General features: G+C 42.8%; 4 protein-coding genes across 4 annotated transcripts; 2 read left to right on the top strand and 2 right to left on the bottom strand.

Annotated features, from left to right (window-relative positions):
* Nucleotides 1-1,675: 1,675 nt before the first annotated feature.
* MELLADRAFT_91591 (uncharacterized protein) lies at nt 1,676-2,282 on the bottom strand (the record flags this gene model as incomplete). Its single annotated transcript, XM_007414644.1, has 5 exons — nt 1,676-1,679; nt 1,780-1,787; nt 1,866-1,975; nt 2,138-2,161; nt 2,267-2,282. 5 exons carry the CDS (start codon nt 2,280-2,282, stop codon nt 1,676-1,678), a joined length of 162 nt encoding a protein of 53 aa, XP_007414706.1.
* Nucleotides 2,283-3,131: 849 nt separating this feature from the next.
* MELLADRAFT_91592 (uncharacterized protein) lies at nt 3,132-3,607 on the bottom strand (the record flags this gene model as incomplete). The annotated part of the gene is made up of 2 exons (XM_007414643.1): nt 3,132-3,467; nt 3,572-3,607. 2 exons carry the CDS (start codon nt 3,605-3,607, stop codon nt 3,132-3,134), a joined length of 372 nt encoding a protein of 123 aa, XP_007414705.1.
* A 1,459-nt stretch (nt 3,608-5,066) lies between these two features.
* Nucleotides 5,067-6,138, top strand: MELLADRAFT_57202 (uncharacterized protein; the record flags this gene model as incomplete). Its single annotated transcript, XM_007414499.1, has 5 exons — nt 5,067-5,226; nt 5,314-5,327; nt 5,403-5,556; nt 5,622-5,988; nt 6,093-6,138. The coding sequence occupies 4 exons, from the start codon at nt 5,141-5,143 to the stop codon at nt 5,623-5,625; spliced, it is 258 nt and encodes an 85-aa protein (XP_007414561.1).
* Nucleotides 6,139-8,295: 2,157 nt separating this feature from the next.
* Nucleotides 8,296-9,030, top strand: MELLADRAFT_110377 (uncharacterized protein; the record flags this gene model as incomplete). Its single annotated transcript, XM_007414500.1, has 3 exons — nt 8,296-8,456; nt 8,603-8,737; nt 8,766-9,030. The coding sequence occupies 3 exons, from the start codon at nt 8,296-8,298 to the stop codon at nt 9,028-9,030; spliced, it is 561 nt and encodes a 186-aa protein (XP_007414562.1).
* Nucleotides 9,031-26,245: the final 17,215 nt, after the last annotated feature.

Genomic DNA, 26,245 nt, shown 5'->3' on the forward strand with positions numbered 1-26,245 from the left:
GCTTCTATTAAGGTCAGACTTCTTATTTAAATGAATGTAATGAATATTATCAGTTCACTGAGGACTAGTTGGCGTATTGCTGTTCCAATACTTTTGTTCCTTTTTCCACCTTTTGTATAGGTGTGTTATTTGTTGTCTCCAGTGTTCAGAGCTGGTTAGACTAAGCCCGATTCCTGGCTTCTATTAAGGTGTGTTATTTGTTGTCTCCAGTGTTCAGAGCTGGTTAGACTAAGCCCGATTCCTGGCTTCTATTAAGACTTCCTTGGAGTCTTGAGTTTCAATAGATTCTTTCAAGTCTTTCACTGGCTGTGAAACGGAGGGGGTGGTGAGGCTACCAAGGGGGGTGTGGGGATACTGGGATCCATAATTTATTCAAAGATGCAATGATTACTGCTGCTACATCTGCTACATCTACAATTGTAGAAGAATTGGTTGGATATTTTGTGAAGATTGGTAATAAGGAATGTTTTGTTGCCTTATCAATCACAAGCATCAAGGGATCAGAGAGACACAACTGAATTGAACAACTCAAACACCAAGTGAAAGAATTATCAGTCAAGTTAGCAAAAGCATCAGAAGATGATGAAGGGTTCAGACAAGGAACGCCGTTTGGACCTCTGTCTACAGGGTGGAGTGTGAGCAGGCGTAAGTAGCGTAAGGTACATAATGACTTAACCATTATGTACACGAACCATCTGAGTTGAGAGATTTCCAATACAGGAAATCTTCAAGCTTCCAGATCGCTACCTTATCGCAAGAGCTCAAACTCAAAACTTTGATCATTATCAAATTTTAAACATCTCATCGACATCAAAGTATTCAAGATTTGAGACTAGTAGTAGAACAAAACCTTGCGAAAAGAAGAATTACAATGGCATCAAACGGAAGCAACGAATTATTTCCCGAACAAGACGATCCAAGGCGGAAACTAAGAGGGTTCAGCAGAGCACCATCAGTGAATCCAACAAATCCAGAACAACAACCTTCCAAGAAGAAGACAACAACGAAGAAGCAAGCTAATGAAGAGCAAAATCAAGATCCAAAAATTAAACGTATTGTGATCAAAGGCCCGAATCCGCAGAGGAGAGAGGTTGCTCAGAAATCACGCTCACACCCGGCGCCTTTTTCGTGGCCAGGGCCGTGGCCCAGCCCTGCCCAGCCCTGTGTGGCCTGCCCTTGAAACAACTTTTGATCATAGCCCAACTCATCTTCAGGTGCTACTTCCTGCTTAAGGCACTCTTTGAAGGGGAATTAAGCTGAACTTCATGCACTATGAAGGTCATGAAGGGCTTGTGGTGAGGGCCACGCGTGGCCTAAGCCCTGGCCACGGCCATGTGCCCCTCCAGGGCGCCTTGTGGCTTCGGGGCCCCGGGTGTGAGCGTGACTCAGAAAGAGGTCCAAGGGCAAGACCAACAAGGACAAAGCAAGGCACCATCAGTCCCCCCGACCAGAGCCAACACAAAGCTCAACGATGGCGACAAACTTGACCGGGAAATCAACTTTAACGACTATAGAAGAAGACCCACAGGTTAACGAGGACGCGTCAAGAGAAAGTACGATAGAGTACATCGAAGGGTACCTAGAGGATGAGGATGAAGACGAGGATGACAACTAGGAGCAATTGAAGAGGATCAAGAAGGAGCCGGTAGATGATCAAACAAGCAAGATGAAAATGTTAACTGGTTTGATATCGAGCCCATCAGTGGATAAAGGCGTGATCAACCAGAGAACTAGGAGTTAGAACCGCCGTGACCCGTGATTCGTGTCCGAGACACGTACCAGCAGACCTGACACAAAGAACGTATACTTTAGTGATCAGAGGCCCCATAACGGCTAAAGAGACGAGCAGAATGTCGTTCCCTCACCCCATAACGGTGGGAAGGCCCTAGAATAGGTCCCCATAACGGACTCGGGCACGATACGTTTACACGCACCCTCCCCTTCCACAAGAAAGACATGTTCAGGGGAAAGAAAACTCATAAAATCGATCCATGTCCATTCGTTCGTAGGCAAACAGCGTGAACAGCGCAAAGCGTCAGCCGGTCCATCGCAGGCACAAGCGAGAGCTCTCCTGGAGATCAGAGAAGCCCTAGATAGCCAACAATTCAATCACCACGCCGAGTTGATGACGACTTACCTCCTACGATACAACCCGGAAAAACTGCAAGTTGTGGCAATCGAACGAGATGGTGTTGGGATGAAGTCGAACCAACCGTTGACCAGCCAACAACCAAAGAGATCAGAAAAGAACGGTGGTGATACTCACCCAAGAATAATCCCATCGCGCCGTGCACCTGAGAACGACGATCCTCCGAATCTCCCACCAAAAAGCAACGCTCCGGAACCAAAAAGAGTGAAAACGACAAAAACGGCGGAAAAGATGATTCCAAAGGGAAGGCCAATTTCCGAGGATGAAGAGGATGAAGTCGATAGACCGGTCGAGAAGATCGAATGCCAAGCGGGAGATTTCGTCGAAAATGGAATTGAGTTCGCGGATGGCAAGGTTCCAAGCCATCACATGACGCAGTTGACTGTATTTTGGGATAATCGAATCAGGAAGGTGAAAGGCTACGTTCCCATATCGATGTTCAACAAAGCATGGCTTGAAGCAAATCATAGCCTAGAAGGAAAGAAGTCAGCTAAGAAGAAAAGCAAAGATGATGACGATGACTCGGATCACGAGAAGTACGAAGGCTTGACTTACCCTTCAGAACTGCGGTTAACTTATGGCGACTGGGTGACCTGCTTTAATTTGTTCGTCGATTACTTGAGAGACTGGTTTCACTTCGAGAAGTTAGTGTTGAAGTTTGAAGGACACAAAAGGAATGTGGAAAGGGTGAAACAAGAGAACGACGACAATTGGATGGTGGCATTGAGATATGACGTAATGATAAGAAGACAATTTTGGACGACAAGAGTTGAAGGTGGGAAAGTCAGCGACCCATCAGTTCGTCAAAAGAAGATAGAAGAACAAGCTAGACGTACGGTAGATAAGTTCCGCGAGTGGGACTGCCACGACAACCCCTATGCGAAAGGAGGAAAACGTCAGGATCAAACGCCAGAATTGTCGAAAATTGCGGTGAAAGAAAAAGGAGAAACGGCAGACAGATCAGAGAAGAAGGAAGACACACCTAAGTGGAAAGATGATTCGACTTATAATAAGAAGGACAATAGGGGTGGTTTCCATAACAGAAGAGGTTGAGGTCGAGGCCGAGGCGGTAGAAGCAACTATTACCAAACCGATTACGACCGACACGATCAAGATGACGATCGGGAATCCAGAGGCCGGTACCGCGGCAGAGGAGATAGATGGTCACCAGGTCGTGATGACAGATCCGGGTCCCCAAGCCGAAGAACACGGTCTCCCAGGCGATATGATCGCGAAGATAGACGCGAGCGAAGTGATAGAGATGACCGAAGGGACGACTATAGAAACTCAAGTCGATCCGCACAAAATCGCAATAAGTCTAGCATAAGAGACAACCCGAAACGGAAGTGAGCAGACCAAGGATTACACGCTTATACCCATGTCCCATGCAATGCAGCCTATTGGCAACATAGCCCAACCCACCTGTCCCACCCTGACTTGATACCTAGCCTGCCCCATGCCCCAAAACGTGCCAGACCAGTGAGAGTGTATGAACTTACCAGATTTTGCCTTGCCTTTCCACCGTATAGTTACTGTAACAGTTACACAGATTCGTGCGAATCACACAGTACAGAAGACCTGAGCTCGGAAGAAGAGGAGTTTTCTGTAGTCAACAGTGATTACTATCAAATGAAACGGTATTACAGTAGTTCAACTTCAGTTTGTTCAGACAATTCCACGAGTGAGAAGGGTGACCAAGAATTAGATGAGGAAGAAGAAGCAAAAAGGAGAAGCCTTCACGTAAGGAAGATTCACAGGCCAGAGGATGGCAGGCCATGGCCATGTAGGGCTCGATGCGAAATGAACATTGAAGAGTGGAGGAGGCAGCTAGAACGAACCGATCTGCTGGAAGAATACGGGGATGTCTTAGATGGCTTTCGCTACGGATTCCCCCAAGGGATCCCAGACCATAGGGTAGGAGACCTACCGTGGTACACTCCTGACAATCACAAATCAGCCTCAGACGTCAGAGAAAAGATCAGAAGGACTTTAGAAAAAGAAAAAAGAGAGGGAAGGATATACGGCCCCTTTTCGCACTCTCAGTTGAAGGAGTGGTTCCCATTCTTTAGATCAAGCCCGATGGGGAGTACTGTCAATGGGGATGGTACGTTTCGGGTGATTCATGACCTGTCATACCCACGGAGAAAGAAGAAGATACCGTCAGTAAACTCTTACGTCAATAAGAACCATTTCAAAACAACGTGGGATGACTTTGCAAAGGTGGTAGAATTCTTCAAAACTCACCCTGGAGCATGGTTGCTGGCGATCTTCGATTGGGAGAAGGCTTACCGCCAAATCTCAACCGACCCGGATCAGTGGCCGTATTTGATACTGAAAGACTTTGAAGGAGGCCTTTGGGTTGACACAAGAGTAGCGTTCGGTGGAGTAGCCGGCTGTGGAATATTCGGGAGACCCGCGGATGCATGGAAAGCTTTGGTCCAGAAACAATTAGCGATCCCGAGAATATTTCGTTGGGTTGATGACAACATGCTGATGAAACGGCCGGATTCGACGGTCACAATGAAGGACGTGGTGAAAATCAGCAACCAGCTAGGAGTAAGGACCAACGAAACCAAATACCATGAGTTCGCTTATGAGCAGAAATATGTAGGATTCATTTGGAACGGTAAATCACATACCGTTCGGCTACCACAGAAGAAATTAGAAGAGAGAAGAGAAGAAACAAGACGAGTGCTTACCACGAAGGACAAGATATCTTACAAAGAATTTGAAGGTTTAGTCGGAAGGCTATGCCACACCCTGCTGATCCTACCCCACATGAAGGCGTACATGAGATCAATGCACCACTGCAAAAAGGTGTGGGGCAACCAATGGATTAGACGAAACCTACCCAATGACGTAATGGAGGATCTCGAGCACTGGGACTTTACATTACATCATTTTGACAACCTCCGAATCTTACCAGAGAAGACGCCAACGGAAGTAGGGTGGTATGGAGATGCCTCTACGTCATATGGGCTAGGAGTAATCATGGGCTCGTCTTGGGCGATGTTCCGACTGAGAAGAGGTTGGCAAACCAAGTACCTGAAACAAAACCAACCAGAACGGAAGATCGCCTGGGCAGAGACAGTGATAATCAGATTGGGTATCATGTTAGTAAGGAAAAAGTGTGAAACAGGAGGCAGAAGATTTGTGGTACACACCGATAACACAACGACTGAAGGGGTAGTCCGAAATCGGAAATCAAAGGATGAAACGGTGAATGAGGAGTGGAAACGAATTCAGCACTTACTAACCAATTACCAATGTGATGTGAAAGAGGAAAGGGTAACATCAGAAAAGAACCCAGCCGACGACCTGTCTAGAGGTGATAACTCAAACGAAGACCTGAGGAAGCAAGTGCGCATCGACCTCCCGCCAGACCTAGTCGGATTGATAGAACAGGTCTTTCAGAGAAATGGACCAGTCAACAAAACGTCCAAAGCATCCGAAGCCGAAGAATCCGCCAAACCTAGACGAGCTGAAAACCGGACCTGACGGTATTAGAAGGGTTTCGGAGGAAAAATTGGTAGAACACATCGTAGGCGGAGGCTGGGTCGAAGATACTATGAAACTTTATAATTCAGGACTAAAGAAGTACATAAAGTACAATGAAAAAGAAGGAAGAATGAGGAACCAATGCTTGCCAGCAACAAAAGAATTAATTTATGACTTTATCCTAGGTGTGAGCGAGAGACGTAATCCGGAGGAAACATTCAGTGAAGCAGTCAAATCAGATACCGTTCGGAAGTACGTTGTAGGATTGAAGGCATGGCATAAGCTACATCAATGCGAATTCCCGGAGATAGATGAAGACTTCACAAAGTTGATACTGAAAGCTTTGAGGAAGTATGAATCAGAGAAGAAACAAGGCAAATCAGCTTCAGGTCATCAGAGTATAGAAAAGCAAGTAAGGAGCAAAGAGCCGGTCTTAGTCTCTCACCTAAATCAGATAGTAAGGGAATTAGGAAATGGAGGGAACAAGGCAGTTGCGATTGTTGCAGTCTCACTTACCGCCTTTTGGGGCCTGGCAAGATTAGGAGAGCTTGTTTCGGATAAACCAGGGAAAAGGATACCGATCCTTGATGATCTAGCTCGGGTGGGTGAAAAAGGAAACTTAGAACTTGCCATTCACGAAGCAAAGACAGCAAAACAGAATGAAGTACAGTACTTGATGTTGAAGAAACAACCTACGAAGCTAGACCCGGTTCGCGCGTTGGAGAAAACCGTGAAAGAGAACAGAGTGAAGAAAGAAGACCCCCTATTCTCTTATATGAGGGATGGGGAAAGATGGCTACTTTCCAAGTCCGAGGTAATGAAGGCATTGAGTGAAGTATGGAGACGTTATAAATCAGAAGGCCCAACCGGCCACTCTTTCCGAGTAGGAGGGGCATCACTGTTAAATTTTCATGGTTCTTTGGTTGAAGCGATAAAGAAACAAGGAAGATGGGCTGGAAGCTCGTACAAACGGTACATAAAGGAGTATTCAAATGAAACACAGAGAGACACAATCGACACGCTGTGCAGCCTGAAAGAATAGCTATGAATTAGAAGAAGTAGTGCGAAATTTACAAGTCAACACACAAAGTTTGATTCAAATGTAAATCTGATGTAGATCCAAATTGATGTTCCGTTCAGTGCCTCTGAATTAAACAGTAGAAATACAGGAGTACACAAACGTTAATTGCAGTGCATGTGAACTCATGAGAGTAAGTGAGTGATACATAAACGTTATAAGTGAGTACATAAACGTTGATCAAGACTAGGGGGCACCGAGCCCAGAGGAAGGGGTGCTTGTCAGAGCTCTGGTCACGCTGCCCAGAGGAAGGGGTCTGACAGCTCCCGTCCTCAGCGCCGGTAGGAATCCCCCCCTCAGAGCATCCACTATGTTGAGGGTGTTTTATCGTAAATTTTGCGGTCCTGATCGCAAAATTTAATCATGCGTGTTGTAGCTAAGTTGTTAACCGCATGAAATCCACTATGGGATGATGTAACGTAGGATTTAACTACGATAATCTGTTCTTAGAACACTATACACGCTATGGCAAAGTCGAGACTCGAATTGAAGTATCTTACCACGCCTCACCCAGCTCACTTCTATGATGATGACTACCTTGGTAGCCAGAAAGAACCAAAATGATGGCTTCAGGTGTTGACAATGAGCATCGAGCTTTCTCACATCTTGCTCGATCTTGGTGAAATCAATCGCACGGAATCACTTTTTTTTAAAACAAAATGCGTTTTTTTTAGCAAATTCAGAGTAAACAGCTACCATCAACAAGCTGTGATTTTGAGGGACGAGGGAAGATTTTGATTGAAGGTGGTGAGTGCAGAGTGGGATGGATACAGATAGATCATTTGATGGCTGTTGACCGATTTGATGTGCCAAAAGTCTACGATAAATCAAGTCGTAGGCTTGCGTAGATTTGAACAAGGGGAGTGCAAGATTTGACGCAGTCGTACGGACCGCATGTCTAAAACAGGTCCATAGTAGACCTGTCTGGATTTTAGCGTTATTCTAACGCTAAATCACATTGTTAACGCACCCATAGTGGATGCTCTCAGGCCTCTCACTTCTGCTGGATGACACAAAGGATACTTTATCCTTGAGGGTCTAGTTGAAGCCCCGAGAGAGGCCCCGAGGGGCCCCCCCAACCCACTCACCTCCTTCCTAGACTATCCAAACAGCCTAGTAAGGACGCGGGTGGAGGGATTCGAGTTGAGGTCCGACAACGCCGTCCTAGAAACCCACAATGAGCTTGAGCTCCGAGTCACACTCCCATAGAGGAGTAGATGGAGATTATATTGGTACACAATCTTTCTCACCGTCCTTTGGCAGCATCTGCACTGTGATGTACACCAACCAGAAATGGACAAAACAACCGGGCCTTCCGTCCACTCAAAAAAGCCCCTTCTGCTGAAACAATTTGAAATGGCTGTTTCTATCACGACCCTCATTGTTTACATCCTTTCTACCATTTTCCGCCAAATCAACATGTTTGTCTCAAATCAATAGATGGTGAGCGGATTATCTTACAATCATGATTTCATGAGCAAGATGCAAAGGAACCATAAATATGGAACCACCTTCATACCTCTTTGAACAGGTCTAGCTACTCCAAGCCAAGCTGAAAGATCAACTAAGAATGGACTTTGAGCATCATGACTCAAAGAGAAGAATAATAAATTTGAGTGCTGTCTCAAAACTAATCCAGAACATTCAGCACGGTCCCCGTGATGCATCTAGCAATCCTAACGTCAATGTGGATTTGGTTGGAAAGACATTGAGGACCAACCCGCATGCTGCGTAAGTACTTTCTTGTTTGTCTTCATTCTCTGACAAAGGTAAACACTTGCACAATCATTGTGAGTTTGAATGCCGTGAATTTCTCATCTCATTGATCCTAAGGCAATTTCCAAAGATGCCTTATATGAAACTCTTGATCCCACCAGGCATAAATGGAATAAAGGTCTTTCCACACATATTTTACGTAAGATTGTTGATAACGTGTGTGATGAAGATGACAAGAGACATTGTGTCATCTTTGACAGTGATGTGAATCCTGAATGGGTGCAGAACTTGAGCAGGTGAGCAGGGATTTTTTTGATTTTGAAGTGTTCTGGATGACAACAAACTCCTTACCTTACCCAGTGGTGAACGGTCAAGCAACAATCTTCTTGATGAACAAATACTGACATGGAAGATAACAGTGACTAGCTTTTTAGACAAAGGATTTGTCAAAAACTGGGAAAGTGCATTGGGATTTGGTATACCAATGTTGATCCAAGGCGTCAAATATCTTGATCCAATTCTCAATCCTGTTTTGAATAAAGAGCTATGTACAATGAGCAGGTGGACGTGTGCTGATCCAACTAGGTAATCAAGACTGATTTTTCACCTGCCTTCACCATGTTTCTCTCAACTTGGAATCCATCAGTTGAATTTTCACACAACATCTGCAGTTGAGTACCATTTGTCAACTTACAAGACACAGTATTCACCACCAATCTTGGAGTCAAATTCTCCAAGTTGAGAGCCTGGATACAGATCAAAAGTGAACCAACTTGATGAAGTTGAGGGTGAATTCAATCTTTGACTAAGTCACCTTGAGGAGTCTTTCATTCAAGAACTCTATCAGAAATATTCTAGACAATGAAAAAGCAATTGATACTTCAGTCACCCTCTAGCCGGAAGCAGCTGCAGTTGGTCAAAAGGTAGAAGCGACAGATATTAGGGGTTTGGCAAAATTTTGACCAACCGGTTTGCAAAACCCATTCAGTTGTAGTTCAATGACTTAAGAATCCTTTTGAGATCACTAGAAAGCAATATCAAAGCCACTCTTAACCAACCAAAACTTTTATCAATCTTTTTGGTTTGCAAACATACAGACCAGTACAAAGTGTTTCTTCAGAACTCCAAAGCTTCACCCATTCAAAAGGCTTACAGGGAAAAGCAATTTGCGCCGCTGGGCTTGCAGTACAAGCCATGAAAACACCCCTTTTGCACCTTTCACATATCCCCTAACCCTTCTATTCTGGCAAAAGCTTGCCTGGGTATTGCCTAAACACTCTCGGCTCTGAGCTCAGATCCGTAACAGCTCTGTGAAACCCAGAAAACTTGTTCTCCACCATCTTCAACCCCTTTTGGGATGCATCTCAGAGGCGCAAAACTAGTTGGTCAAAATATTTCCCAATCCCTATTGTGATTCATGTGACGGGCATGATTTTTGAAAAAAGTAGCACCTGGATGCGCCCAGGGGGGGCTGGGAGCCCCCATTTTTGGCTGGGGGAGTTGAAGGGCGCAAGAGGCACAAAAAAAATAAAAGTGGCAACAAGAAAACAATTTTTTTCAATTGACTAGCTACAACAGCTATTCATCACACAAGTCCTCTGCACTGATGATTTGTAGTGTGGCTGGTATGGTGATGTGAGGATACAAACTGGGATGATCAAGGTTGGTAACATTGGAGGTACCCATAGTGTCATTAGTACTGTTTGTAAGAACAATGACTGTTCTTGTGAATATGTTGCTACAAATGGGCCCTGAAGCAACAAATCAATAAAATCTTGGGTGCCAGAATTTTTCCATGCAAGAAGATTTCAGTCATATTTAATTGAATTTGAAATCCACATAAACATTTTCTTGATTGATAGTAGGTGACCACCAAAGAGTGAATTGATGATGAGGCATTTGATTCAATCAAAAACTCTGAGCATTTGTTGATATTCCAAGACTAGGAAATAACAAGATTAAATTAATTGGATTACCATCAGAAACACAATAGGTCTTGGATGAAAACAAAACACCTGGTATATTTTTCAAAACCGGCAGCTTTCTCCCATAAAAAACTTTCCATGTAGGGAAATGCATACCCTTGGAGAGATTATGTTGAAGAATATCTTGTGCACTGCCACCACCCAACGCTGAAATCACATCAACTCAATGATTATTCAATTGTCAAAGTCCCCCACCATGTCTTTGATTAGTCTGCCAGAATGGTTTATGTTTGAACAATTGATATTGTTTACATTACTTTTAACTCTCTGCACCTTATCATCACCCAATGCATGTTGATCTTTTTGAAAAGAGTGTATTGATTCTTTGGATTTCTCAATACCCACTATCTTCAACTTCTTTCAAAGTTGATATTCTAATTTGCTTCTTTGCGTTTCAAAGCACACTAGCACAATTGGGCGGCAGGCGCCGCACTGAAATTCCTATCAATACCATTCATAAATTGGTTGTCCTTGCCTACCATGTATGTTATGTTGTATCTCACTTGTTATAATTCAAGAATGAATTAATTATTGCCAACTTTAGTTCAAGAATATTCCTAGTGATAAGACATGAATATTGGCTATAAGACTCTCATGCTGGGTGTAGTTGTCCACATTAATGACAGTTAACTCTGATTATATAGCAATATGTGACCAAAAACACCCAACATAATATTGATTAACAATCAAATTCAACATCGGAATTGGTGTCACCGATAAGAAATGCAGGAACACCTCTTGAGGTTGTACATCATCTCATGCCCTTTCACATGACAGGTCTGGTTGGCACTATAGATGCCAAAGTGAGTGGTCCACAATATATGATCATAAAAAATTGGTAGTAAGGATATCAACAGATGTTGCAGAGCATCCAAAACTGTACTTTGCCCCTTGCCTTTTTCTACATCTGATGCTTTGTACCTCTCTGCACCAAGTGTGTATTGAAACTGAAGTTTCCATGGATGCTCATGATTCCATGTAAAGGAAGAGGTTCACATTTTGATAACAATACACAATGTTTTGCCAGGGGTAAATGCAATAAAGCAGTGGGCAGAGTAATTGCAATGGTGGAGGTGGGAAACATTGTTTGGTCATCAATGGGGTTTCTCAGGATGGCAACTTTGTGTGGAATTTGTTTCTGACCTTGGCTATAGGGTGATGATTTTTTGGAGAGTGCAAAGACATGACTACATTGCGCAACCTGTGTGAAAGAATGTATCTACCCCTAAGCCTGACTCTCCAAACCCCTAACCTGATAGACTCCAACAATTCCAAACTAAGTTTTCTCTTCTTCAGTTCTATGAGTTAGATTACCATGTCAAAACCCTTGATTTTAGGGAAGATGAGAATTTACTCTTTATGAAACCCTTGCTGCTACCTCCATGAACAGTGGTAGTCAGAAACAAATTCCTACATACCAATGGTCATTCATACCTTCATGGTGTCAAAACAAAATAATTATTCACACGACACCCACTCAATGTATATTGTGATCTCTATTTGGTCACATCAAGTTTGACCCCACCATACAATTGCATTCACAATATCATATTCAAGTGCTTGCTGATCAATGTCTGAGTTCATAGTTTTATCTCCTGTAACTACCTCACAGGACTCAGTCAGTCTTTATGAATCATTTCATCATGTAGGTCACAATCACAATCGCATTGATACTCTGCAATACATTTTCACTCATAAATACAACTTTGATTGAAGAAGGGAAAAGAATCAAAAAACTGTCATCTTGTGGTAGGGTATCTGGAATGACAATGGTTTGATTAGCTTTGAAATTGAAACACAGGATGACAAACACAGTTGATCATAGAAGATATTTTGAAATGTAGATTCAACATCAACTCTATTGTATGTTGGTGTAGTTGCACATTCAAAGGTACTTATTGTCTAGTTGTAATCATATGACCCAGTTGATGATATTGAAAATCAACCTGAGTTCCATGTTTGGTCTGCCATCATTAAAGACATGTCCAAGATCTTGCACAATAACAATTTAAGAGGCAATTTAGATAAAATCACAAAGTATATCCATTCCCAATGTGAGAACATATGCCGGCAGGTGAGGTGTTTGTGAAGAGATTACACCTAATGTGTGAATGATAATTCACCTCCACAAATCTGAAGGGTCAGTTAAATTTTGTTGAATTTGATCAACTTGAGATGATCATCTTGGAGAGGAAACAATTCATACTTGGCTCATCTTGAATTCTTTGAAAACTCTTCCTGAAATTCAAACTTATGTTGGGGTATAACAACTTCCGGAGATTTTCTCCAATCCCAAAAGAATTTCAATTTGTCACACTTTCAAGCACATATAAATCAATTTGATTAAATGCACTGTTGACTGGTGTCAGTCACCTTCAGTTTGTATGCTGTTGATAAAACAAATAAGCACCAGGATCACCCCTCCTTTAGACTTCAACTCTTGTGCATATTCTCATATTGATGCACAGTGATTTGGGCCTAGTGTCTCAGAATGATCATAAAACAGGTTCTAAATCTAACTCAATGAAAATCAAATCAAAGCAAAACTTATTATGAATTTGAAGTTGTAATCTTGAGGAAAACCTTGTTAAAGCTTGATAGACCTCAAAGTGTATTGACTATAACATGCTACTCATTGGTGTACTCATTATAACACTGCCTTTGTTAATAAAAATGCTCCTGCTTTGACTTCAACTTACCATAGCTGGGCAATTTCCTCTTGATCATAATTGATCTGATTGATTCAGTTGTCTAACATGCTATCCAAATGGCCATGAAGTGAATCAAAATACAATCAGTTTGTATTGTTGTTTGGATTTCTAATCTTAAATACAATCATCTTAATTGACACTTGAAGAGAAAACCTTGTCTACAGACATACAGATTGAATGTCCAAGTTTGACTTAAGAGTTCTGATTAGCTGAATAAGAGGAAGAGTATCACCTGCTCAAAGATACCGATCCATATTTTACAGCCATATCTTCTCTTATACCTTGAGTGCGACCTAAAAAGAAACAGCCTTTGAAGAGTTAGACAATTGATAGACTTAATTATGCACCCTTGTTTTGTTCAGTACAGGGTTTCTGAATGCTTGAATTCTTGATGATGTGAGTGTGGCGGATTAACTACAATCAATTTGTGTCAATGGTTCTTCGATTATCTTATCTCAAGAGTGACAAGATGCAAGTTCAATATGGTGCCAATTGAATTAAACAATTAGTAGGAGTCGTTCCATGTGCGCTTGATCTTGGAGTTTGATTGAATCAACTGATGAAATGAAGTGGATGAGTTAAATTTGGGGTATGAGTCAATGCTTTGAATGAATTGATTGAATAAATTGAAGTACTGTCGTTAGATTTTGGTGTATGCTTGTCTATCAATCAATCGATACCAGAGACAGAATCAAGGTTATGAATAAGTTTTGAACAAATCGAATTGAATTGAATGATTTGATTTGTACTCAATTCATTCGAGTTGGAACTTTCTGATGAATACGGCATCGTTCTATAAACTACTTTCATTTTTCAATTCTGGAGAGTTGTTTGTGTAACTTGAATGAAGTTCATAAACTTTTTTCATTTTCTGATGATTATTGGTTTATTAATTTTTCTTTAAATGTTGGTTTAGATAAAGTTGAATTATGTTTTGAGCTATAAAGTGATGCTTGTGATCTTTAAACTGAATCACATAACCCAAGATTAAATATAACCAAATTAGATGTGTTGGTTAATTTGGTTCCTAACAAAGGTAAATAAAAACTTTGGATTCTTGTTTTGAATTCTTGTGGTTCATCTTCATCTGGATGGAAAAATCTATTAACCGTTTATGTTTGATTCCATTTAACAAATCTAATGATAATGATTTCATTTTGACATTTGTCCTTCTTTTCCTTCATCCTTTCCTCTTTTTCTAGTTTGTGGTTTCTAGACTATCCAATGTGCTTCGAATCTTGATTTTGTTCGGGGTGTTTGTAAGGTTTCCACTTGTCCAGGTAATTGATATGGATTATAACAATACTCTGGTAAAGTTTGTGATCAAATGATTGACCATCTGGACTCCGTGAAATCAATGAAGTTAGTTGGTTATCTCTGAAGCAAATGGTTTGCATAGAAATAAAATGAATTCACCTTTGTGGTCCTGCTAAATCAGAATGATGAAAATGAATGAAAACATAAATAGTCTTGGAGGTGAAGTAGCTAAGTGAATGAGTTGCGTTGGTTTGAGTTTATTGTGGTCCAGTTTCAAACAATTAATAAACATGTTCTACCTTGTGCATACAATTGTGATCCTAATAAATCTGTTCTTCCGGTGATGATCAATTCCGTATGATAGGGAGATGGATTACTGACCACCGATGTGATTCAGTTGTGGTTAAGCTTGCATCACCGAGCAGTTGCAGATAAAAAGCTGATTGATTTTGATAATTCATTGATTCCAATCTTGAAAATTCATTGCTCAAAGTTTTGAATGTAAATTGAATTTGTCTGATTGTGATCTTGATCTTGATCTTGATGCTGATTTGATGTGATTCGTGAATGGTCAGGTTTGATCAATTATTTGGATTCCAGATGCTGAGTGTACATTATAAGTGTACATAGTGACGACTTGAGCTGAGGTTTTGGACATAATTACGGTACTCAAAACAATCAGGTTCGTGCCACCTTTTTCAAAAAATGTCAAAAACATAGATTCAAAGTTGACCTTTTGGCGGGGGAATTCCTGGGAATTCGCTGGAACTTTGTTTTTGGATTTTTCTACAGTTCATTTTCCCCACAAAAACGACATTTTGAAAGCAGGTTTTCAAGAAAGGTAGCACAAACCTGATTGTTTTGAGTACCGTAAATCCTTGAGTACAATGGCGGGCAAAGTAGTTTTGTCAGGTTTTGTTCAAATTGATAGTTCTCCTTTAATGTTTATGATGAATGATGATCGTGGTGTTCTCATCAAATGTGGAAGAACACGAACGTCATGTTCAAATGGTATTAGAACGTCTTCGTGCGGCAAACTTATACTGCAGCAAGAAGAAAACAAAACTTTTCCGTCGTGAGGTAAAGTTCTTGGGTCATATTTTATCAGAAAATGGAGTGCGTCCAGATGAGGAAAAGGTTGAACAGATCCGAACGTGGGCTTCCCCAAAGTCTGGGAAAGGGGTGCGGAAGTTTTTAGGTACGGTCCAGTGGATGAAAAAATTTGTATTGGGGTTAGAGAAGTATGTGGGTAAATTGACTCCTCTGACTAGTAGTAAGCTGGATCCAAAACACTTCAAGTGGGGTCCTGGGGAAGAAGCGGCGTTTCAGAACATCAAGAAGATCATGACATCATTACTGTGCCTCAAGAACATCGATTACGACTCACTTGATCCTCTGTGGTTATTCACGGATGCTAGTGGCACAGGACTAGGTGCCGTGTTGTTTCAAGGCCAAGACTGGCGGAATGCTCACCCCATTGCTTACGAATCACGCCAAATGTGGGTTGCAGAACGAAACTATCCCGTACATGAGCAAGAACTGTTGGCTGTGATTCACGCATTGCAAAAATGGCGAATGCTTTTGTTGGGAATGAAAGTCAATGTGATGAGTGATCATCATGCACTCACTTACCTACTTAAACAGCGTACTCTCAGTAGACGACTAACTCGTTGGCTAGAACAGTTGGCAGATTTTAATTTAGATTTTCAGTACTTTAAGGGCGAAGATAATTTGGTGGCCAATGCATTGTCTAGGAAAGATACGGAAGACTTTCAGGTAGGTGTCGAGACGGTAGCAGCACTAGCTATCTCAGACACGACGTTATCAGAAGACTTTAGACAATCAATCATCGAGGGCTACGAGGTGGACACCTTCTGCCAAGCAGTACGAGCCGGTACACCCCTTCGAGATGATTGTTACGTGGACAATGGCTTAGTTTTCATTGACGGTAGATTATTGATCCCTAACACCACAGGACTTCGACTTCAATTGATTGACGAAGCGCATCGTCGAGTGGGTCACTTAGGATCACTCAAAACCATTGCAGCCCTACGGGCAGACTTTTTCTGGCCAAAGATGACCAAGGACGTTGATCAACGAGTTAGATCTTGCGAGGTTTGCCAGAAGACCAAGGCCCGCGCGTCCCTTCCGAATGGCCGCATGAAGACTCCTACGATGCCAACCACGCCTCTGTCGAATATTGCAATTGACTTTATTGGGCCTTTACCAAAAATCAACTCTTACGATATGATCTTGACATGTACATGTCGGCTTTCGGGATTCACGAAACTGATACCAGTCAATCAGACGGACACGGCCGAACGAACAGCTTCCAGGTTCTTTGGTGCATGGATGGGGACTTTGGGGGCACCTCAATCAATTATAAGTGACCGAGATAAAGCGTGGGCATCGAAATTTTGGAAGGCCTTGATGAGTAAGCTTAACATCTCCTTTCATCGATCTTCGGCATACCATCCTCAGGCAGATGGTCGGAGCGAGAGAACGAACAAAACCGTTGGCCAAATTCTGCGCACTTTCACCGCTAAACGACAAACGCGATGGTTGGACTCATTACCATCTGTCGAGTTTGCGATCAACAGCGCCGTTAATGTGGCCACCGGCATCTCTCCCTTCGAGCTCACCTTTGGCCGCGCACCACGACTTTTCCCGACAATTGATGGTCCTGATGACTCACCACCTAACCTCAACACTTGGCTACGACAGCGTGAAGGGTATTGGGCTCAGGCTCGGGACAACCTTTGGTCAAGCCGCGTCATACAGGCTTTGCACCACAATAGGCGCCATTTGGACTTGGTCATCAAGGCAGACGACTGGATCCTCCTGGATTCGGGTGATTGGCGTGGCCGGCACTCCGGAGGAGTTGATAAACTCAAGGAGAGGTACGAAGGACCCTATAAGGTCTTGGATACCTTCAATGATGGTCAAAGTGTACGAGTCGACCTGCCGGCGAATGACAAACGCCATAACGTCTTTAATGTGTCGAAATTGAAACTGTTTGTGGAACAGGAGGAGATCCCGCTGGGGTCTATTGACCAAAAGTAAGTTCTCTCCTTAGTATGCACCGCCGGGTCTTGCTACATGTTTGAGTCTAAGAAATACATTACCTTGGCCACACTGTGAGCGTCGAATTGGTCCGCTATTCCACTTTGCAGATGTAAGACCTGTGGTCATTACACATACGCGCAAGCGCACACCTAGAGTTTAACACTTAAGACTTAAATCTACAATTACTATATATACTTGTTTTCATTTCGAATCTTACCAATGGTTCCTTAGAGATATCGGGACTGATTCATATCCCTCTATCCTTCGGAACCAGGTATAGTCATTTTACTTCATTTCTATCTTTCTTTCTTTTATCATTGTGGTTGTTCAGCTTAGAGATATCGGGACTGATTCATATCCCTCTATCCTTCGGAACCAGACATGTTCTCGTCGGATTAGTAATACAAAATCAGGTCTCTTGGGTTCTAGAAAACCCTTTGCTGTGTTCGCACAGTGTCCCGCGTGAAGTATCCAGTGAAGGTTCTTCCGAACCTTACACTTTTTTTTTCTCAAACCCAAAACACCATCAAAAATTAAGTTTTCGAATACATCATTTCAAACTTAACTCAATCGATACTTCAAACTTTTCTATTGAATGCGCCACCTCGACTTCACTACGTCCGAGGTGTTTTAATCATTTAAACTCGATCAATTCATTACTCCGCATTCTTTGAATTCCTACACTTCATCACCGTGTATGACGACACGTCGTCAGGCACCTTCCGCCGATCCGAAAGCTCCGCCAGTATCTCTGCCAGATCCAGAAGCCATAATCCGAGAGAATCGACGATTACAACGTCTCTCGAGGCCTAATCCAGACATCGCCAGACTAGCCGCACTACAACAACCTCCGCCAGCCGCACCATCTCGTGCTCGTACAGATCAGCCACCGCCAGTGACACCGAACCGTAATCGGACCGAGTCATCCATTTTGCCAGCTTTGCCAGAATCGACCGAAGGCTCCCCACTTTCTTCTTTACCTTCAACTCCTACACGAGGCCAATCATCGCCAAAACCTTTTCCGAAGATGACTGACCAAACCAGCGCGCCAGATAATTCAAACTCCGATCTCATGAAAGCCATCGTCGACTCACAACTTAATACCAATCGTCGCATGGAGAGGTTCGAAGAATTTATGATGAAGATGGTAGAGTCCAAGGTTTCGACTTCGACCGAGACTTCAACATCTGATTCTAAGCCGACGACTGGCATCGATCTAGCGAGATTTCGTACGTCAGATGGGCCGGTATATAAAGGTCCATACCGTGAAGCAGAGCCATTCCTGCTATGGTACTCTTCCCTGAAAACGTTTTTCCGCACTAAAGGTGTGACGGCAGATACCGATCGCATCACACTAGTCGGGAATTTTTTGGAGGAACCGAATGCCCATTCGTTCTATGAGGGTGGTTTCGATCGCTTCATCAAAGGTACCTGGAAGGAGTTCCTCGTTCAACTCTTTGACTCCTGCTTACCTAGCGATTGGAACAGCCGTTTATTTGAGAAGGCTCAACATCTGAAGATGTCACCTTACGAGGACTTTATCACGTATAGTTCTAGAGCTCGTGGTATTCAAATTTTAATCAATTTTCATGCTGTCACTTTAAATGATCATCAATTGGCAACTTTTGTTGAGTATGGGATGATAGAGGAACTGAAGACCGCTGTCAAATTATGGGGGTTCTCAAGAAATACTAAAGATTTTACTTATCACGTGTTTGAAAATCAGTGTGAAACTCTCTACGCCTCATTAGTTGCTTCTCACGCTATCACCAAGAAAACTCGAATGCCCGCCAGCTCGACTTCATCGTTCAATTCCTCCACGTCGTACAACCGTTCACGCGCGCCTACGGCTAATACTTCAGGACGGTTGAGCGACGAAGAATTTACCTGGAAAATTCATTCGTACCGTGATTCAATCGGCCAATGTCACTTTTGTAAAGGTTTCTGTGGCAGCAAGCATCGAGAATGCAAAGGTCCTTATGTCAGAGAGAAGGTGATCTTCCCTCCTGGGTATGTTGCACCTCCCAAGCCAGCCAACTACGTCCCTCCTAGAGCCAAATCTTCGCCACCAGCTAGTCGAGGTCAAGCAGGACGAGCGACCCATCCACCAGCGGGTCGCCCAGCAGCGTCCTATGCTAAGGTAGCGGCGGCTTCCGAATTCCCAGACATGGATGATATCGCCGTGGCAGCGCTCCAAGCCTTGGATGAAGAGCTTGATCTAGCCGAGTCTGAAGGGTGCGTACCCCCTCCTAAACCACCGCGTGTCGTCGTTGAATTCATTCACAATGGCGAGAAGATTCGAGCACTTGCTGATCCCGGGGCTGAAATCAATATTTTAACAGAACGGGCGGCAGAGCGACTTAAGCTTCAAAAGCGAAAACTTGTCAAGCCATTGCAGCTTAGTCTAGCGGTTGAAACCGGCTCACCACCACCTGTACTCACTCACTTCACCATTGTTGACCTGGTTGAACCAACATCGAAACAAACATTCAACCGGACATACTGCAAGTTGGGGGAGGTGGGAGGTGACTTTGATATGATCCTTGGTACACCGTTTTTTAATATTTTTCAAATTTCAGTGTCTATTCATCAAAGAGCTATTGTGTGCGAAAAGACTGGTGTTAAAATCTACGATTATCGATTATTAGAAGAATGGAATGAAAAGATTCAAAAGTTGTCTGTACCGCGTATTACTGAACCTGAAGAGGAATGTGAGGCTTTGTGGGAGAGAGAAGTTAGCAAGAAAGAGAGTCAAGTGCTTAGAAGTGACAATGAGAAGTATGAGTTGAAAATGTTCAAAGATTTTGAAGATTTATTCCCGGTGGACATCCCAGCAGTGTCAGATGAAGCTGAAGACGAGGGCCTGTTTGTGGACGGTTCATTTCCGAAAAAATTACAAAATGAGAGCTCGAAGATCCGTCACAAAATTGTATTGAAGGATCCGGAGGCAGTTATCAAGGAGAAGGCTTACAACTACCCACCGAAGCACATGAACGCGTGGGGTAAGTTGGTTGATCAACACTTAGCCGCTGGGAGAATCCGTAGATCGACTAGCCAGTACGCTTCACCGAGTCTTATCATTCCGAAGAAGGACCCTACCGAACTTCCAAGATGGGTATGTGATTACCGCGTCTTGAACAGCCTGACCGTGAGGGACCGTGCGCCATTGCCCAACGTGGACACGTTGGTCAGGCTTGTGGGAACAGGAAGAATTTTTTCCATCATTGATCTTACAAACGCGTTTTTTCAAACACGCATGAGGGAAGCAGACATTCCTTTGACCGCCGTCCATACTCCTTGGGGCCTCTACGAGTGGTGCGTTATGCCGATGGGACTGACTAACGCGCCGAGCACGCATCAAGGCAGACTCGAAGAAGCTTTAGGGGAGTTATTAAATACAATCTGTGTTGTTTACTTGGACGATATTGTAGTATTTTCGAAGACAGTGGAAGAACATGAACGTCATACAAAAATGGTTTTACAAAGGTTGAGAGAAGCTAATTTATATTGCAGCAAGAAGAAGACTAAATTATTCAGAAGGGAGATTAAATTTTTAGGTCATTGGATTTCAGAAGAAGGCATTAGAGCAGATGATGAGAAAGTAGCGCAGGTGTTGAATTGGAAAAGACCAAAATCAGCAAAGGGTATCAAAAAGTTCCTAGGCACGGTACAGTGGATGAAGAAATTCATCTGGGGTCTAGAGAAATACGTGAATAAATTAACACCTCTCACTAGCACGAAACTTGATCCAACCAAATTTAGATGGGGTAAAGAAGAAGATGATGCCTTTCATAATATCAAACGCCTAATGACGTCATTACCTCATCTAAAAAACATTGATTTCGAATCTGATGATCCGGTGTGGCTTTTTACCGACGCGAGCGGATCAGGATTAGGAGCTGCGCTCTTTCAAGGGAAAGAATGGAAGATAGCATCACCAGTGGCGTACGAGTCAAGACAAATGACGCCAGCAGAAAGAAATTACCCGGTGCACGAGCAAGAACTATTGGCTGTGATGCATGCATTACACAAATGGAGAATGCTTTTGCTGGGAATGAAGATCAACATCATGTCAGATCATCATTCTTTAACTTATCTTCTTAAACAAAGGTCCTTGAGTAGAAGGCAAGCTAGGTGGATTGAGACGTTGGCAGATTTTGATATAGATTTTAAATACATTAGAGGTGAAGAGAACAGTGTAGCGGATGCGTTGTCAAGGAAAGAGATTGACAAAGAAGGAGTCGATTGTGTAGCAGCTCTGATTGAAGCAGGTCCAATGTTATCACCGCAAGTGCGTAAAAAGATTTTGAAAGGTTACGATGGAGATTCATTTTATAGTACAGTAGTAGCGGTCCTGCCTCTCAGAGAGGATTGTGTTGTGGTGGATGGTTTACTCTACATTGAAAATCGGTTATATATTCCTCTTGTCAGCAGCTTAAGAGAAGATTTAATAGATGAAACGCACTCTCGAATAGGCCATTTAGGATATTTAAAAACAATCTGTGATCTTCGACGGGACTTCTTCTGGCCAAGGATGGCAAAGGATGTACAGGTATTTGTCAAATCATGCGACGTATGTCAACGTACAAAAGGTTCAACTCAAGCGCCGGTTGGGAAAATGCTCACACCTTCAATTCCTCAACTACCTCTCGAGTGTTTAGCCATAGATTTTGTAGGACCTCTTCCAAAGGTCAACAACTACGATATGGTCCTGACTTGTACGTGCAGACTAACAGGATTCACTAAGACTATTCCTTGTGGGCAGACAGACAACGCGGAAAAGACAGCTTCTAGGTTCTTTTCTGGATGGATTGGCACGTTCGGCGCACCAGCCTCAATCATCAGCGACCGAGATACGACCTGGACGTCGGCATTCTGGAAAGCTCTAATGCGTTGTTGCGGGACAAATTTTCACATGACGACGGCCTTTCATCCTCAGGCTGACGGGAGAAGTGAACGCACGAACCGCACAGTGGGTCAGATCCTTCGGACTTTTGCATCGAAAAGGCAAGGGAAATGGCTTGAATCCCTAGCGGCGGTAGAGTATGCCATTAATGGAGCCATCAATGTTGCCACGGGTAAATCACCATTCGAACTCATCTACGGCCGACCACAACGACTTCTCTCGATGCAAGAAGCGGAAGAGGCAGATCCTACGCCCTTGAGTAAGTGGTACAACACAAGGCTCGACGCATGGTCATCGGCACGAGATGCACTTTGGTATAGCCGAGTACATCAGGCCTTACAACACAACAAACGGTGTCGAACGGCCGATACACTACTACCGAACTCGTGGGCACTTTTGGACAACGCCGACTGGCGAGGTCGACATCAAGGTGGAGTCAACAAGCTCAAAGAACGGTTTGAAGGGCCATACAGGGTTGTCGACTCGACGAACCACGGTCAAAATGTTCAACTAGAACTCCCAGAAGGTGATCGGAGACATAATGTCTTTCACATTTCAAAAGTCAAACCGTATGTGGAAAGGGACGTGGAAGAGGTCGAGGCGCCGAGTCAAGGAGTGCGGAAGTAAGTTCCTCTCCTCTGTATGCACCGCCGTAGTATACTACGTAATTGTCGAAAAACAACGCCTAGGCCACTCTGTGAGCACAACACTTTTGACGTTCTCCCCTTAGGTGTTGGTGGCCAATTCGACGATATGGACGGCAAGCATCAGACTCAAGAGTTCGACCTCAAGATACTATCTCATTCCTTAATTTTCTTTCTTGTCTAATCTTTTGATTTTCTTTCTTTCTTTCTTTTTTTCTTTTTGATTGGTTCAGCTTTAAGACCTCCTTTTCTTTTCTTTTCATTTTATATATATATATATTTTCTTTTTTCTCTTTCTCTCAACACACCTGCCGGGCATGCTTTGTTCCTTATAGGAGGGGAGACTGTAAGACCTGTGGTCATTACACATACGCGCAAGCGCACACCTAGAGTTTAACACTTAAGACTTAAATCTACAATTACTATATATACTTGTTTTCATTTCGAATCTTACCAATGGTTCCTTAGAGATATCGGGACTGATTCATATCCCTCTATCCTTCGGAACCAGGTATAGTCATTTTACTTCATTTCTATCTTTCTTTCTTTTATCATTGTGGTTGTTCAGCTTAGAGATATCGGGACTGATTCATATCCCTCTATCCTTCGGAACCAGACGTGTTCTCGTCGGATTAGTAATACAAAATCAGGTCTCTTGGGTTCTAGAAAACCCTTTGCTGTGTTCGCACAGTGTCCCGCGTGAAGTATCCAGTGAAGGTTCTTCCGAACCTTACAGCAGATTCCTTAATCCTCGGGCACTCCACGTGATCAACTCCGTAGCTTGGATACACTACACATCAAGACTTCAATTTTTCTTTCTGTTCTCTCTTTTTTTTCTCTCATCTTCATTTTCCTATTTTTCTAATTTCTGTTCTCTATTTTCTATTCTAATTTTGTTCTTTATTTCCTTTGTGCTCTTTTTTTTTCTCTTTTCTTTTCTTCATCTCGTGGGACGCATTCTTTTCTCTCATCATTGTCCTACGCTCTTACTTATCTCACCCTTTCTCAAGTTTTTTTTATAGGGAGGGAGAATGTAATGATGCATATAAACTACATATGTCATCACAACAGTTAAATACACATATTATCTACATAGACTTAACCTTAGACTTAGTAACTTCTTATACTCTTTGTTGCCCACATTGTGGACTGGCTCCTTAGGGAACTCGAGACTGATCTCGCATTCTATTCCTTTGGAGCCAGATTTCTAGTAATAAATAAACCATACACCCTTTGGTTCTAGAAATCCTAAAGTCCCTTGTGGCATCAGTCCTCAGTTCCTTCCGTGAGATTCAATTATAGTGAGGACATTCGAAGTCCTTTACAACGCGTGGCTTTGACAAAGAGAAGGCTCCTGGGCACAGATTCGAGACAACCTCTGGACTAGTCGGGTGCAGCAGGCGTTACACCACAACAAGAGACACACTGATTTCATAGTGGGACCGGACGATTGGATTCTCCTTGAATCAGGGGACTGGCGTTGTCGTCATTCAGGTGGCGTTGACAAGTTGAAAGAGCGTTATGAAGGACCGTACAAGGTATTGGAGACATTTAACCAGGGTCAGAGTGTTCGGGTGGATTTACCGGTTGGAGACAAGCGTCACAATGTGTTCAACATCTCAAAACTGAAGCTCTTCGTGGAACCGGAGGACTTGACATTTGGGTCAAATGACCAAAAGTAAGTTCTCTCCTTAGTATGCACCGCCGGGCCGTACTATGCCGTTGTGAAGAAAAACATTACCTTGGCCACACTGTGAGCGACAATTGGGACCTTGCTGCTTCTCTTCACAGTACCCATGTCGACATTGAGCTGGACCTGGCGTACACCCTATTGGCGACCTTTCACAACATCAAGCTTCTTACTCTTTATTTTGTTTCTTTTAATTTTTTGTTTTCTCTTTCAAAGAATTTTTTTCTCCTTTTTCTCTTTGTCTCTTTCTTTTTCTCCTTTTCGCCAACGGTTACTGTGCGGCTGTTTCTGTTCATCTATTGTGTCCATTTTCTCCTTTTTATTCTTTCCTTTACGCTATGTGGATTACATCCCTTTACCCAAGTCCTCTTTGTAGGAGGGGAGAATGTAATGATGCTTACACAATGCGCATCATTACAATCATAATTAATACAACCACAATTACTTAGGACGTAGACTTAGACCTTATGTTGTTTTCTATATCTTATCAAATTTGTTCAACCCAGAGTGGCTCCTCAGGGAATTCAAGACTGATCTCGCATTACTTCTCTTTGGAGTCAGATCTAGAAATATAAATCATACATACCTTGGTTCTAGAATCTCCAAAGCCCACTACGGTGGCATTGATTGTCCTTTTCCCTCTTAAAAGACTCCTTTGTACATACCTTTAAGTGAGGACTATCCGTCCTTTACACCCGCTACATAGAAAAAGCCCTAGCACAGCGCGCGCTGTGCTACCGCCCCACTGTCGCTATCTTGGGCGGGGCGCCGGTGGCATTGGCAGAGATAGATAATAATCATACGATGAATCATAATAATCAGATGGTCAATGATCATTACACTACAGTCCAAACTTAAAGGGCTCTTATGTACTCAGAACGTCCATAGTCACGAGCATCTCCATTTCATCTCAGATATCTCCCAGTTAGAAATATGGTATGTAATCAAAACATAAACTGACTATGTATGTACCAAGCACGTCTTCATGATGAAGAATAGATAAAAATTGTGTACTCGGGACATAAATCCTTGGATCAATATCTGATGCTTATCGGTATGATTCAAAGATATAATTTGTTCCAATGTAATGAAAATCTCATGTCTATGAACACCGTACGTCTGATGTTCATATTGTGAATATCAGATGCAAAACTGAAATCAGTACATATTTGTTTGATGGCCACAACATCAGATATATGGACCTGTGTTATACTTACACAGCATAGAAATATGTACCGATTTCAGTTTTGCATCTGATATTCACAATATGAACATCAGACGTACGGTGTTCATAGACATGAGATTTTCATTACATTGGAACAAATTATATCTTTGAATCATACCGATAAGCATCAGATATTGATCCAAGGATTTATGTCCCGAGTACACAATTTTTATCTATTCTTCATCATGAAGACGTGCTTGGTACATACATAGTCAGTTTATGTTTTGATTACATACCATATTTCTAACTGGGAGATATCTGAGATGAAATGGAGATGCTCGTGACTATGGACGTTCTGAGTACATAAGAGCATCAAGCTT

This window comes from Melampsora larici-populina (assembly GCF_000204055.1).
Source record: "Melampsora larici-populina 98AG31 unplaced genomic scaffold MELLAscaffold_44, whole genome shotgun sequence".
Taxonomy (NCBI): domain Eukaryota; kingdom Fungi; phylum Basidiomycota; class Pucciniomycetes; order Pucciniales; family Melampsoraceae; genus Melampsora; species Melampsora laricis-populina.